The sequence below is a fragment of the Xiphophorus couchianus genome, chromosome 10 (assembly GCF_001444195.1).
Source record: "Xiphophorus couchianus chromosome 10, X_couchianus-1.0, whole genome shotgun sequence".
Classification (NCBI taxonomy): Eukaryota; Metazoa; Chordata; class Actinopteri; order Cyprinodontiformes; family Poeciliidae; genus Xiphophorus; species Xiphophorus couchianus.
In genome coordinates, this window is record NC_040237.1 from 5,236,757 (window position 1) to 5,250,063 (window position 13,307).

Here is a 13,307-nt window from a genome sequence, read left to right on the forward strand (position 1 = left end):
AATATATTTTTGTCTTTAAAGTTGAACAAATTTCCTGAACAGTAAGCGCCTTTTTTTAAACTCCAGAGGTTAAACACCTGTCTGGACGAGAGGAGTTTTTTGTTTTAAAATGAATTCAAATGTATGTAATACAGTAGGAAAAAATTAACTTACAATATTTGTATGATGGGTCTACAAATATATTTAAAAAAATAAAGATTTGCTCTGATTTGATTAAGAAAAGAAAATGTAATATCCCACCAAGATGAAATTGAGGCAAAACAGAAGCTTCGGGTATAAAGGTTCACTCAAAAAATGTCTTGGTGTTAAAAACAATATATACCAAAACAGATTAGCAATAAAAATGCTAATACATTGTACAAGACTATAGCAGAAAAAAAAAAATTAGATTCAATCATACCCCTTGGACTTTTCACATTTTGTTCCATTACCAGTATAAACTACAAAGTACTCTACAGTACTTTCATATTCAAATAAAATAAAAAATTATGTATAAAAATATGTATAACCAGCACTCTGAAAACATTCGCAGGTCTTAATAAAGGCAAAAAAAGGACGTGTTTTGACAACAATCCTAAGCACGTAGCCAAAGTTGCAACAGAACGAGTTTGATGAAGGCATAATTATATCTTACAACGGCCCAGTCAAAGTTCAGACTTGAATTAAATTGAGAATGTGGGTCAAGGAGTGGAAAACATGCAAAGTCTGGCACAATTTGAGCTAATTTGCAAAGGTAAATGAGAAAACATGTCTACATATGTGCAAATCCAGGATTAGTAGATGTAATTACAACATGTTTGATAAAGAACTGTAACCAAACATCTTGATGTGTAGTAATACAATAACCAATTCGCATACAAAAAAACACATGCTTGGTAAGCAGTGTATTTAGCAGTACATATTGGGACAGATTTTCCAGATTATTTTTCTTAAAGTGATTGAAGAAACTAAGAGTAAAGCCAGTTTGCGGACCATGTTTCAGGTGGAGTTCATCTCTGAAGTAGAAACCTGCTGCAGCAGGATGTGGGAAGCATCAAAGCTGCACAATCTGCTGGTAAAGCAACAGGAAGAAGCAAACCATTGACATGTTACAGAGACCACATGCACTGTTTAGAGCATGCAGATAGCAGAGGATAAAAAGTTGCTAGTTTAATGTGTTTGTTTGCTGCAGATCAACATTTTCTTTTGTAAAACAAAATTGTGAATATTCTCATTTTGAACACGATTTAACTTCAGACTGAAACATAGAGGACATATTGGTGCCCCACTTTAAAGTTCAAGCTGGGATTACAATCTTTTTGTCTTGTAAAAAAGAAATCCGCTGAACCTCTGCTCTCCGCTTTCAAACACTTACAATAACCTGCGATTACTGAATGAGGGGATTTCTCACTAGCAGCTTAAATGCGGGTATCAGTTTTCTTGCACAACATAACGGCATTAACGGCCACGTCTTATTTTTCCCTTACAGTCATTAATAATCAGTTACACATGGACAAGTTTGGTATCCACAGAAACCCCAGGCGCTTGGCTAAAAGCTGATAAAAACCATTTGAGTATTTACGTTTAGCATGAAGCGACAGACGCCAGTGACCAGGAACCTTCATCAAAAAGTTGGTGTAGGGAGCTCTGACAGTGCCAAAAAAGTATATATTTTATTATTGTATTTATAGTATTTATAATATACTTCACTTTGAACAATTTCCTATTGTTTTGCTACATTTTGATAAAAAAAATATAGGTTTATTTCAAGGTATTTGTTACACTTGAAATAAAACAAAACTCACTCATAATGACGTTTTCAGCAAGATATAGGACCTTATTTAAGATAAATAATTCCTTAACATTGATAAAAAGTAGTAAATCCACTGGCAGATTGTTTATTACATGGGCAAAATGTATAAGCAAAATAATCTGCCAGTTGAGCTAGTTCTTTTTTAATCAATATTAATGAAGTATTTACTTAAAATAACCTTATTTCTAATTGGTGAAAAGTTACTTGTAAGTTAGTTTTGCTTTTTTCGAGTGTGCTAAGATATTTGCACTAGAAACTAGACCAAAAATACTTGGTAAAGTTTTATATTTTTGCAGTGAAGAAGCTCAGTACTGGTTTATGCTTGCTGCATCTCCAGTTGTAAAGGATTTGAGGCGCTGGCCTGGAGCCGTCTGTTATGCAACAGATTATTAGCTTTAAATCTAAGCTCTTTACTGCTCAGCAAGGGATTAAACCTGCAGGTCGTTTGTAAGCACAGGCAGATCTGGAATCAGATGACTCACCCTCCAACAGCACTGTAAGCATTGCTGCGTGGCCGTCTGGCAGTTTATAGATCAGTTTCAAGTCAATGGGTCATATCTGAAGAGATAATCCTGGTTTGGGGGCGGTTCTGGTTCCAGACTTGGCCTGGAGATCAAATTAACAGGGACCTCAACTGTCTCAGTTAGAGAAACCCACTGAACCTCAGGACACAGTCAATTACACTGATTTTATTTTATTTTACACATATCACACCAAAGAGGAGTGACTAATTAGTTACACTCTACTTTGTGTTGGCCTGTCTAATTAAAAACCAATAAAACACAACGAAGTTTGCAGCAGTGCAAACTGCTAGCTAAAATGTGTGTCTTAGCTAGCAGGGTTAGCTAAAATGTGTTTAGCTAACACATTTTTCGTTTAGCGTTTTTGTAAGGTAAATCCTAAAGCGCTAGTTTACTTGGCTCTTTGGAAAACTTTCAGTTTATTAAAGTTCAACATTTGTGTTGAAGGTTTGATTATCAATTAAGAATTCTTCAGGTAATTAGCCGTTTAGTTTCATGCTCTTATTTTGAAGTGGTTGAAGACCGTTTACGCAGCACTTCCGTTGCCAATTCTCCGTCTTTTAGGAAGAACATAAAACATATTGCAGAAAACAGAACATGAGCAAATACATCTAAAGGCATTATAGATCATGTAAAAATTACATCAGTCTTTTGAGACGAGATATCATTTGAAATTAGCGCCTTAGCATTAGCTTCTGCTAAGTGTTGGTGTAGTGCTTTAGCATTAGCATAACATACGGTATTGTTTATAATTAGTGGTTCGGGGTTGGTACAATAAACTTTTGTAGTTAGCAATGCCAGGAAGTTTGTAGTATGACCAAATGTTAAAGGGCGTGTATATTTCTACAGGAAACTGCAGATCTTTTAATATTTAAACACTATTTTTTTACTCGGGGTTTATCAAAGGTAGATAATCAAATAAGCTGGAAAAAAGACAAGCTCAAGGTAGCTTTGTTTCTAGTTTATGGCTCATATGAGTAACATCACATACATCATACATAGTGCACAATAACAACTCATTTATAAAGTGCATTTGCTTTATGATGCACCATCTTTCAGCTTAACAAGAACACAAATCCTGCAAGAAGTGCATCTACACACATTCCTTTACGAAGCTTTACACGTTACAAATACAGTCATTATTATGGTCATTTTGTCTACCGTTATGCATTCAGTTAAGCTACTACACAATTCAAGTATAATCTCAGTATTATTACAGAAATCCTGTAATAATTTCTGTAATAATAGAACTCTCTATAGTTGTATTAGTAAGTCTTAAAGGCAGCAGGCAAACTACAAGCAAACAATATGCTCTTTCACAGTCAGAAAATAAATTAGATACACAAAACATTTACAGTTTTTTTTTATTTATTGAATTTTCTTTACTTCTTGTCAAAATCTTTGGAGGAATACTTTTGAGAGCAACTGTTTAAAAGTAAATCTGCTGCAGCTCTTCTGATATTTTCAATGACCTAGCCAGAAACTTTTGGGATTTCTGCAAATTTTACATTTTATAATTTCTAACTTTTCAGAATTTCTAGATTTTTCTTTTTTTCAGTTTATAACACTTGGTAGGAAATATTTCCCCAGTTGGCAAATGCATGTTTCATGAGCTAATAAACATGATGCTCCACATCAGATGTGTTATGACGTAAAGTTTAAATTACTTCACAAGACTTGTTCACCAAAACTTAGAGGTTACTTTTCAAAAACTTCCCAAGATAATTTCTAGACTTTAACTTACAGGTTACTGTCACCTCTGATCTGATGATCAGATACAAGGAAAAATCATATTTTTTCCTATTCATATAATGCATTAAAGATTAAGAATGTCCACTCTTTTAGTTTATGAAGACATCAACCAACCGCATGCATTTTGATGCATTTTTTGGAGCTTAATAAAAGTAATAAATATTTAAAACTTATGCTTTGAGGCATAAATTAGCTAATATTGTAATTCCTTCATTTACTGTAAAATCTACTACATTTATCAAAGAACTTCCAGCACATTTTTCTCTTTTATGTGTGGAAAAAAAAGTCAGAATCAGTAGGTTTGAATCAGGAAAAGCTCGACTGGTGGATCTCACTTTTAGGGAAGAGGAAGGATTGTTTCCCAGAACGGTTCTCACACATGTGAGGCAGAGTACAGTGGAGACGGATGTTTAGGCACTGGTGTTTCTGTGCAAAAGGAGCCACTTTTTTTAAACGAGCTGGTTTTATTGAGCCCTACTCTTTCTGAATTATCTTTATCTCTAAACCTGCTTTGGTTGGAAATAAAAGTCTTTACCAAGACCGTTTCCTGTGCTGGGAAGACAATATCGAAACTTTTTGCAGAAGAAACTAATTCGAAGTTGGTAGCGCTTCATCAACTGAGGCCCCTCCTCTGTGTTCAATCAGGTCTTCTTTGGTTTTCTGAATGCGGGAAAAGATTTCCCTAAAAAGGTCCTTGTACTCCGGTTGGTGAAAGTCATCCTCGCTGTCGTCCGCCTCCACTGGAGCAGGAGAAGATTCGCAGAGCTCCGAGTCCTGATGCCTGCAGCGTTGCAGCAGTTCGTCGTACTTCACCTGCAAGGCACTGTACTGGGCATCGACCTCGTTGAGCAGCGAGATACCGCGGTACTTCACCACCTCGGGTCGACGCACGCAGGAGCACTCATGGTCGTAGATCCTGCTGGGAGAGTCGGGCGCCTGAGTGGCCTTCATCTGACGCTCGCTGGCCCAGCGCTTCAGGACGGCTGGACTTTTGACCGCAGCCGGCACTCCTTCGTTCTCCTCCTCTGGGTTGAGTAACAGCAGGCCATGAATGACCTCTGACCTGGGTGACCGTGAAGATGATTGTGATTTCCAGAGTTGACGAAGCTCCTCGGTCTCCTGTTCCAGCTCAGACACTCTGGACTGTTGGAGGACAAGAAAAAAAACAGAAAAATGGAAAATAATCAAAACGTGTTCAAGATGCATCAAGATCCTTCCCAAGTAACCAGCAAACTCAGAGAAAATTCTAGAAAGTACCTGGTAAGTGCAAAATTCCCATCTTGTATGTTCTTCTAAAAACAACCCAAGTGCTTAAAATAAAAACGGCAAGCTGTTTTTTGGCAGTAGGTTAATGTTGTTTGGTGTCTAGAAAACGAGCCATTTCAAAACCCTCCCAATTGTTGAGCCACGACTGATGGGCACTGCTTCGTTACCTAGCAACCGCAGCCCAGCCCATTACCTCGCAACCCACGCTAAGTTCCAGCTAGTTTCCTTTGCTGGTTTTAACGCTGTATGGCTTTTCCAGCAGTACAAGGGCTGCTGGAAAAGACGAGAGTTTTGTTGTTGACTTGCCATTCACATCCACTTGCTACATTCTTGTTATCTGTGCAGGAGGCTCTACTTGTGCTTTTCAAAAATGTACGGTTGTACAATTGCGCATCTGTTTGCAGCTATTTTCATATGTGAGTGTAAAAGTTGAGTTGCAGCAGATTTCATTTGGATTTAAAGTGACAAGCGGCCCTAAAACAACTCATTCTGAAAGGAGCTCAAAACAGGCAGAACTGATCAGACTAAAATCACCTTCCCAAGAATTATTTGGTACAAAAAATGTTTTGTATCACCAATGGACCTACCCTAACTTGTTCAAGAAAGACTAATAAGTCGCCCTTCAATAGAAATAGATATGACTGGACAGTCGGTAAAGTGGTGATGAGTTTAGTGTACCTGACATCCCTCCATCCTTGCCAGCTGTTGCTCCAGAGCCGCGTTTTCTCGGGCGAGCAGCTCCGCCTCCGTCTCTGCTTCCTCACGTCGCGCCCGTTCAGTGGCAAACTGAGTCTGGAGGGCACGCAGGGACTGCTGCAGTGTCGCCTGTGCCTCCTCACGCCATGATGCCACTGACACTTCGAGGTTGTCCAAACCTTCGTCAGGATCAACTTCATACCTGCAGAGAGACGTGAACACGTCTTTGAGCCAGATCTCAAGTTTCCCCCTTGTGTCTCATTAGATTTCAAGCTTTTATTGTTGTTAATTTTTGATGGGTAAAACACAGAATGTGACTGTAAAACTAAAACAACGGTTGCAAAAGAGTGCTAAACCCAAACATATTCATGGAAAATTGAGTTGAAGGAAAAACTGCAGTACAAAAAAAGGTGCTGAAGCATCACTGTAGCAGTGTCATGTCTGATTGTGTCCATGTTACACCATTTTGATGTGGTAATTAATGCAAAAGGAGCCTTGATAATTCTTTTAGTGGATATATTACACATTACCTTGATATTGACATTTCTGTGTTTAGAAAAACAGAATAAAAATCAGCACTGGCTGGTAGGAACAAGACGGCCATTTAAAGTCACAGACACAAGGTTGGAGACTGCAGCTAGTGATTAGTACTTGATAACACTTTATTTGACGGGGTGACACCGTCATAAACATGATATAACACCTGATATGAACATGAAGGAGTCTTTATGGGTATCTATGATTGTTGTCATGAAGTATCATTCAGTAAGTAATGACAATTTTAATGCAAAGTTGCTCTAAAAGTTGCATTGAAAGTCCCTTAAAAGTGCCAACTTTGCATTATTATTTACAGAATAATGCAAAGTTGGGACTTTTATTGCAACTTTTAAAGCAACTTTGCATTAAGTGTCATTATTTATCGAATGACACTTCATGAGAACAGTCATAGACATTCATATGCACACCCCTTCAAATAAAGTGGTACCAAATGTGTTACGATATGAGAATAAAGTTGAAATATTATGAGAATGTATTAGTAATTTTATGACTCTTGGATAAAAATTAATTTAAAAAATCATCAAAATGAGGAATGTTGAGCATCCAGAGTTATACTACTGTATAAATTTAACAAATAAGGAAATATTTCACCTTTTAACATCAAATTATTATCAGCAGCAGGACTTTGAAACACTTGTGTCTATTTCGCAGAAAGAGCAGACATGACGAGTTGGTCAGATCTTTTCTCTCATTAAAACAACTTTTTCTAGTAATTTTTCAACTATATTCTGGTAATATTGTGTCTATTTTTGTAATATTGTAACTTTATTCTGGTAATTCTTTGTCTGGCACTAATACTCTGTCGTAGTTCTCCGGCTGGTTAACAAATAAATGCATATTTATTAAATATTTACAGGCTATCAGTCTGATGAATCAGTCTTATTTTTAACAGAGACAGTTTGATCAGCTATTTGTGTCCACTGTTGCATAAACATGTGTTCATTCTAATCTCTGACGCTTCAGACGGGGAAAACAAAGTGAAAGGTGCCAGGAAATGCACACGCAGAATTAAAGGGTCAAAGTTCACGAGACAGGAGAAGGAGTGAGGTTCAGTGCGATGCTGAAATAAACATTAAAAAATAATGTTTTTAACTAATGTCAGGTGGAGTTTATGTTTCAGGTGTTTTTTGTGTTTGATAATGATACAATAAAACACAAAAAGGAGAAAAAATCTTTAAAAAAATTTATCTAATCAAGAAGGTAATGTGATTAGATTAAAATCAATCGGCTTGAGAAGGTTATCGACCGATGTCTGAACCCTCCAGCTCAGACTTTGGCCTCCTTCCTTTCAGCCTCCTCCAACACACCGCACTCTGACTCCAGACGCTGCAGTCTCCTTATCGGAGAGACGTCCACGCATCTGAGCTGGATATATTCCCACCAAGCCCCCTTAACAGGATTACACACAACAGAGACTAAACTGAGTGATCGAACCTGTCCCAGTGCAGACAAACAGGAAGTGGCTGCGGCGTGAAGAGAGCACACCGCTGTGAGGAGCAGGATTAGTGTGAGGGAGCATTTACTGATCCCTTAGCGAAGCTTACAAAGACCTTCTGGATCTGTGACAAAGGAGTTAGAAATATTTTAAAAGCCTCAACTAGACTCAGTGGAGATAAAGACCACAGAGGAGCCACAACCCTTGGTGTCTTACTAGCTTACTGTAAGAAATAAAGAGTTTCTTGTCAAAACAGGACACAGAAAATTGTTGTCAATGTTTTTTCTCAGCTCTGAAACAAACTCATCGAAAACCTGAGATGTACTGAAAACATTGGCTCCTTTACAAGATGACCTTACTGTTTACTCACTGTTTCTACTAGCTTAAGACTTTTTAAGACCATTTACATTTAAATTAAGAATTCACATATTTTGCAATGCTCTCTACAGCCTTAACCCCCATAATGCCTTGCTTTTTTCACAGAATGCACCTTGCCTAACATGGGTTGGCGACAGAAAGGAGGGGTTGCAAGTTGCCATCCAGCCAACTTGCAATAAATTTGCTCTTACCCAGGACAAACGGCAAAAACCTAGCTAGCTAGAAAGTGTTTATTAGGAGCTAGTTGGCTATGCTAGTTAGCTACCTAGCTAACTAGCTGCTAATAAACCTCAACCGCAACAAAGATGATTTGAGTGCAACTCAAACTTTTGCCTGACAGAAAAGTCCCGCAAAAAAATGAATTTAAGACATTTTAAGGCAGCAATTTTAGATATATGAATCTCAGACTTTGATGCCAACAAATCCCACGGCAACAAAATCAGTGTGAGCATCTTCACCTGTGTGCGTTTTGCAGCTCCTGCAGGCAGCACACGCTCTGAGTGCTGCGAGGCGGCCATCTTTCTCCGCATGGAGACCGCTGAGACTGACGTGAAGTTAGCTTCAGCTCCTCCACCTGATGCTGCAGCTCTTCCACCTGCGTCTGCAGCAGCTCCACCGTCTCCATCAGCCTGAACAGAACGTCACATAGAGTTGATAAGAAGAAATATTTCCGTCATTAAAAAAAAGCTGTTGTCGTCCTTCCAGATCAGATCTCTCACCCGTGGATCTTCAACTGGGCCGTCCGGTTGTCCAGAACCAGTTTCTGGTTGCTCTGCTCCAGCTCTCTGGCAGAAACGTCAAGCTGCTCGTAAACTTTAGCGTGCTGGTCGTTGACCTGCCGGAGGAGGTCAACCTGTTTCGTCAGGTACTGGAAAAGAGGGGAAGTTAAGTTTGAGGGAACTGGAAGAAAACAATTTCTAGAGTCTTTTTAGGCGTGTTTGGAGCTCTTAGCTATTCAACACAAAATTTTAAGAAAGTATTTTTGGTCTAGTTTCTATAACACTTGAAATAAGTCAAAACTACAAGTAACTTTTCAGTAATACATAGTAGGAGTTATGAGTAACTAATTTCTTAATATTGATGGAAAAGTATGAGTTCCACTGGCAGATTATTTTACATTTAACATGGGAAAAACAAATTGTTATAAGTGAAATAATTTCCCAGTGAAACTTGTAAATAAAATGATGCATCATTACAGTTAATACCACATAGATTGTTTATGAAATGTTAAAAAAAAGTAAAAAGTGTGGTTAATATTTGCTTTCCTAAGCAATAATTAACCATTGGTTATATTTTATCCACAATACAATCATAAATTTCTACATCTTTATTTTCCAGAGAACACCTTTAATGTTTTAGGTAAGCTTCAATGCCTCCGAGGGCAATTTATCTTATCAACTACTGAGACAAGAACATGCTGAGACTTTCTGCAGCTTATCTGCTGAGTGAAAATTGGCTCAGGTTAGAGAAATGTTCACCTCACACAACACTGGGTATAATTTTCAGTCTATGTGGAATAAAGGTCACCGTAAGTATAAACCCATGAACCCAGTTTGTGCTTTTAAAACCCACTGAGGCGGGAAATTAGGATTATTTAACCATGTAAAACGAATGACGAGTGAATGAAGTTCTGATTAGAAATGGATATGATTACCATTGCTGTCCAACCAGATTTCTTGGATATTGGGTAAATATTGTGTGACTTTAAATAAATATGCAACGTTTTCACAATTTTGGACATTGGCACCAAATTTCAATGTACTTTGGATGATTTTTGTGCAATAAATCAAAACAAAATGGAGCATGAATAGGAATAGGAAGGAAAATAACACGTTTTTCATCTTTTTATTTCAATTGATTACGAAATCAACAATGAATTGATTGTGCTATATTTTATTCCGGAGTAAAAGGGGTTCATTTTGTTATTAGTAAAACATGTTTAATTCCACTTCACTGTTAAATGTGGGTCTATCCCCTTAAAATTCATTGAAGTTTGTGGGTGTAACGTAACAAAATGTGAAAATGATCAAAGGGTATGAACGCTTTTCTAAGGTACTAAATGTACATTTGAAAAAAGGAGCAGCAAAATGTTTTTTTTATGGGCGTCTCCTTGAGAGTCGCAGTAAATCAGACAATACTTTCGCTCTTAAGAGATTAATTTGGTAACCAGCAGGAAGGAGCAGGTTATTCATTTGGACTCATGCACCCAAGGCTGAGCTGGTTGAAATACATTTAATTAAAGTCTGGGGACCTGTTAGGAATCTTGAAATCATTACTTACGGTGCATGCAGTGGAGGACAAAGAAACAGCTCTCCACAGAGACGGTAAATTGCCGTTTTTGTTGCCTAATCGGCAGATTGCAAGACTTCGTGTTTGGTCATGGTTCAGTGACGCTTCGTCTGTCAGCTCCAGATGAAAAGGGTTTTGCATATCAGGTAAAATATCTTATAGCACAGGGCTGAGCGATAAATCACTTTCAGCGATTAATCTTAATTTTTGGTTTTTGAAAATTTAATTTAATCTGGATTTTTTTTTCCATCAATGCACTCCTTGGGTTTTTGTAGGTCGGAGTGATGTCACCACGCTCAGGACCACCATCTTGTTTGATAAGCATGTTATTTATTAGGACGTTGAATTCAGGTCAACTCTACCACAGAGAATTAGGAACAAGCTATTATTTTTTTCTTAATTATGAGATTAAAGTCATAATCTTACAGGAATACAGTCGCACGACAATAGTCAAAATATTATGAGAATAAAGTTATTACATCAGGAGAATAAAGTCATAGTTTTGTGAGAACTCAAATGTGAAAAAAAAAAAAAGTTAAAATGAGAAATGTTGAGCATCTTGTGAAGTTATACTCTGGTATAAGCTTTACAGATTAGTACTTAATCTTTTAGCACATCGGCATCAAATTATTATCAGTAGCAGGACTTTGAAACAATCTTGGAAACAACTGTGTCTATTTTGAAGAAAGATTTACAAACAACTTTCTTCTCCTAATTTTAAAAAGTTTTTTCTGGTAAAACTGCGTCTTTTTTCCTGCCAATATAACTGTATTCTTGTAATTAAACAAAATTTCTCAATCGTCCAACTCACAGAAAGAATGATGGAACTAAAAACCACGTTTTGAAAATATTTTTTGTCATTTGTAATTTCTTTTTTAGAAAACAAAAAACAACACAAAAAACGAGGAAAATTGAAAATCGGATGTGGTCTGAAAAAAATCTGGGACTTCATTTTAGAGCCATATCCCGCAGCCTGACTTTTAGGCTGAATTTTAGGTCAAATCAGTGGTTTTGTGAAGGAGGTGTGTCAAGCAATACATCAGAAAGGTTGCACCATTTCCTCCTCACCTCGATCTCCTGCAGCTGCTCCTGGTTGGTGGAGCACATCTGCTGCAGGCCCTGCTCCAGCTCCCGGTTCCTCTCCAGGAGAGACTTCCCCAGCTCGGCTGCCAGCTGCAGGTCTGCAGGAGAGACGGGGCGGTGAGCAGGAACCAGACGCCTTTTCTCATCCACGTTTAGAGCCACCAGAACGGGCATAGGGAGCTTCTGCAAGCTGCTTTAGGAAGGTTTTATTTTTTTGATTTTTTTTTTTGTCCATAACCTTTTATTTTCTTCACTTATGGATAAGGATTTATTTTTAAACTCACCGCAAAAACACAGCTTTTGAACACAACCAGTGTTATTAGATTTCCTTATTTCAGTCTAGATTAAAAACTTAAACATGGTCAGAATCAATGATGTTGCTATAATATTCCGCTAAAGCTAGCTAGGGGAAAGAAATAGCACTTTAAAAGTTTGATGTTTCTATAGAAATCTTTTAAATTAATAGTTTTCTTGTGTACAATGTACACAGATGGAGCAATATATTTGCAAACAACTTTGCACAAAACATTAAAGTTGATCGGAATCAATATTTGAATCAGTATCTGAATAAATTTGCATATGTGGAATAAAGCAAACAAACGGGAATTAAAATTTTTGAAAATTGATTTTTTTCTCTTATTTATGGTGAAGACGAAAGTGATGACACTCTTAAAATAAAGGGGAAATTGTTGTAACATAATATTTCTATGGCAAAAGTTAAAATTCACTATTCAAATTCATTATTTTTCATTAATAATCGTTGCCTTAACAAAGCATATTTTATTCCAAGGAGACACGTTAACACGTTACATTTACACATTTCCAAACTGCATTATGCCTCCTTACTTGATTTACAATTTAACACAAATAAAAGTGTAAAAAAAATGCCCATCAGTTGGAAAATATTAAAAGACATAAAAAAGGAAAAGATATTCTTAAACAATGCTCTTCTGTTTTTTCCTCACTTTGCCGCATATGTGAATATTCTGCTGACCCAGGCTGCCTTTTTCTGCATCCAACAAAAAATAATTAAATCTTTTAAAACAAGTTGGATGCTTTGTGAAAAAACAAGTGTCCTAAATAGTAAATGTTGTATACCTTAAAATACATGAATTTAATAAAAAAATCTACCACATAAAGGTTTAAAAGTGATTTGCTTCCTGGTTTATGTATTACAATTTTTTTTTTTTTTTTACTGCATTTAACCTTTCATCGCATATTGACAGTTAATAAAAAGGGCACAGACATATATTTGATCTTTAGGGGATCCTTAACAAAGACAGAAAGGAAATGTACCATGTTCAAGGTCCTGCTTGTCGTACCACGGTTCCTCCTCCTTGATCTCAAATTCCTCTTCGACAATCATGTCTGCCAGCATCTTCCCGCTAAAAACCCGTCAGAAAATCCAATTTATATTTCTGTTTCTAAACATGGCTAAAAGCAGCGGAGAGGCCGGTTCCGAAGGACTTCTGCCCGCCTGCAGCGGCCGGTGTGCGGCACCCACTAACGGTCACACGGATAGACAGCTCGTCGCTAG

At 37.3% G+C, this 13,307-nt stretch overlaps 1 protein-coding gene across 1 annotated transcript; it reads right to left on the bottom strand.

Annotated features, from left to right (window-relative positions):
- Positions 1 to 3,259: 3,259 nt before the first annotated feature.
- LOC114151671 (cerebellar degeneration-related protein 2-like) lies at positions 3,260 to 13,307 on the bottom strand. Its single transcript, XM_028029009.1, has 6 exons — positions 13,067 to 13,307; positions 11,756 to 11,868; positions 9,118 to 9,266; positions 8,857 to 9,027; positions 6,010 to 6,229; positions 3,260 to 5,208 (listed from the first exon to the last, which is right to left on the bottom strand). Exons 1-6 carry the CDS (start codon positions 13,146 to 13,148, stop codon positions 4,654 to 4,656), a joined length of 1,290 nt encoding a protein of 429 aa, XP_027884810.1. The 5' UTR covers positions 13,149 to 13,307; the 3' UTR covers positions 3,260 to 4,653.

Coding starts and splice junctions, on each gene's coding strand:
- LOC114151671 (XM_028029009.1), bottom strand. CDS start 13,148: ATGCTGGCAGACATGATTGTCGAAGAGGAATTTGAGATCAAGGAGGAG. Junction 11,869..13,066: donor CAAGCAGGACCTTGAACATG/GTACATTTCCTT, acceptor TCTCTCCTGCAG/ACCTGCAGCTGGCAGCCGAG. Junction 9,028..9,117: donor GCCCAGTTGAAGATCCACGG/GTGAGAGATCTG, acceptor CGTTCTGTTCAG/GCTGATGGAGACGGTGGAGC.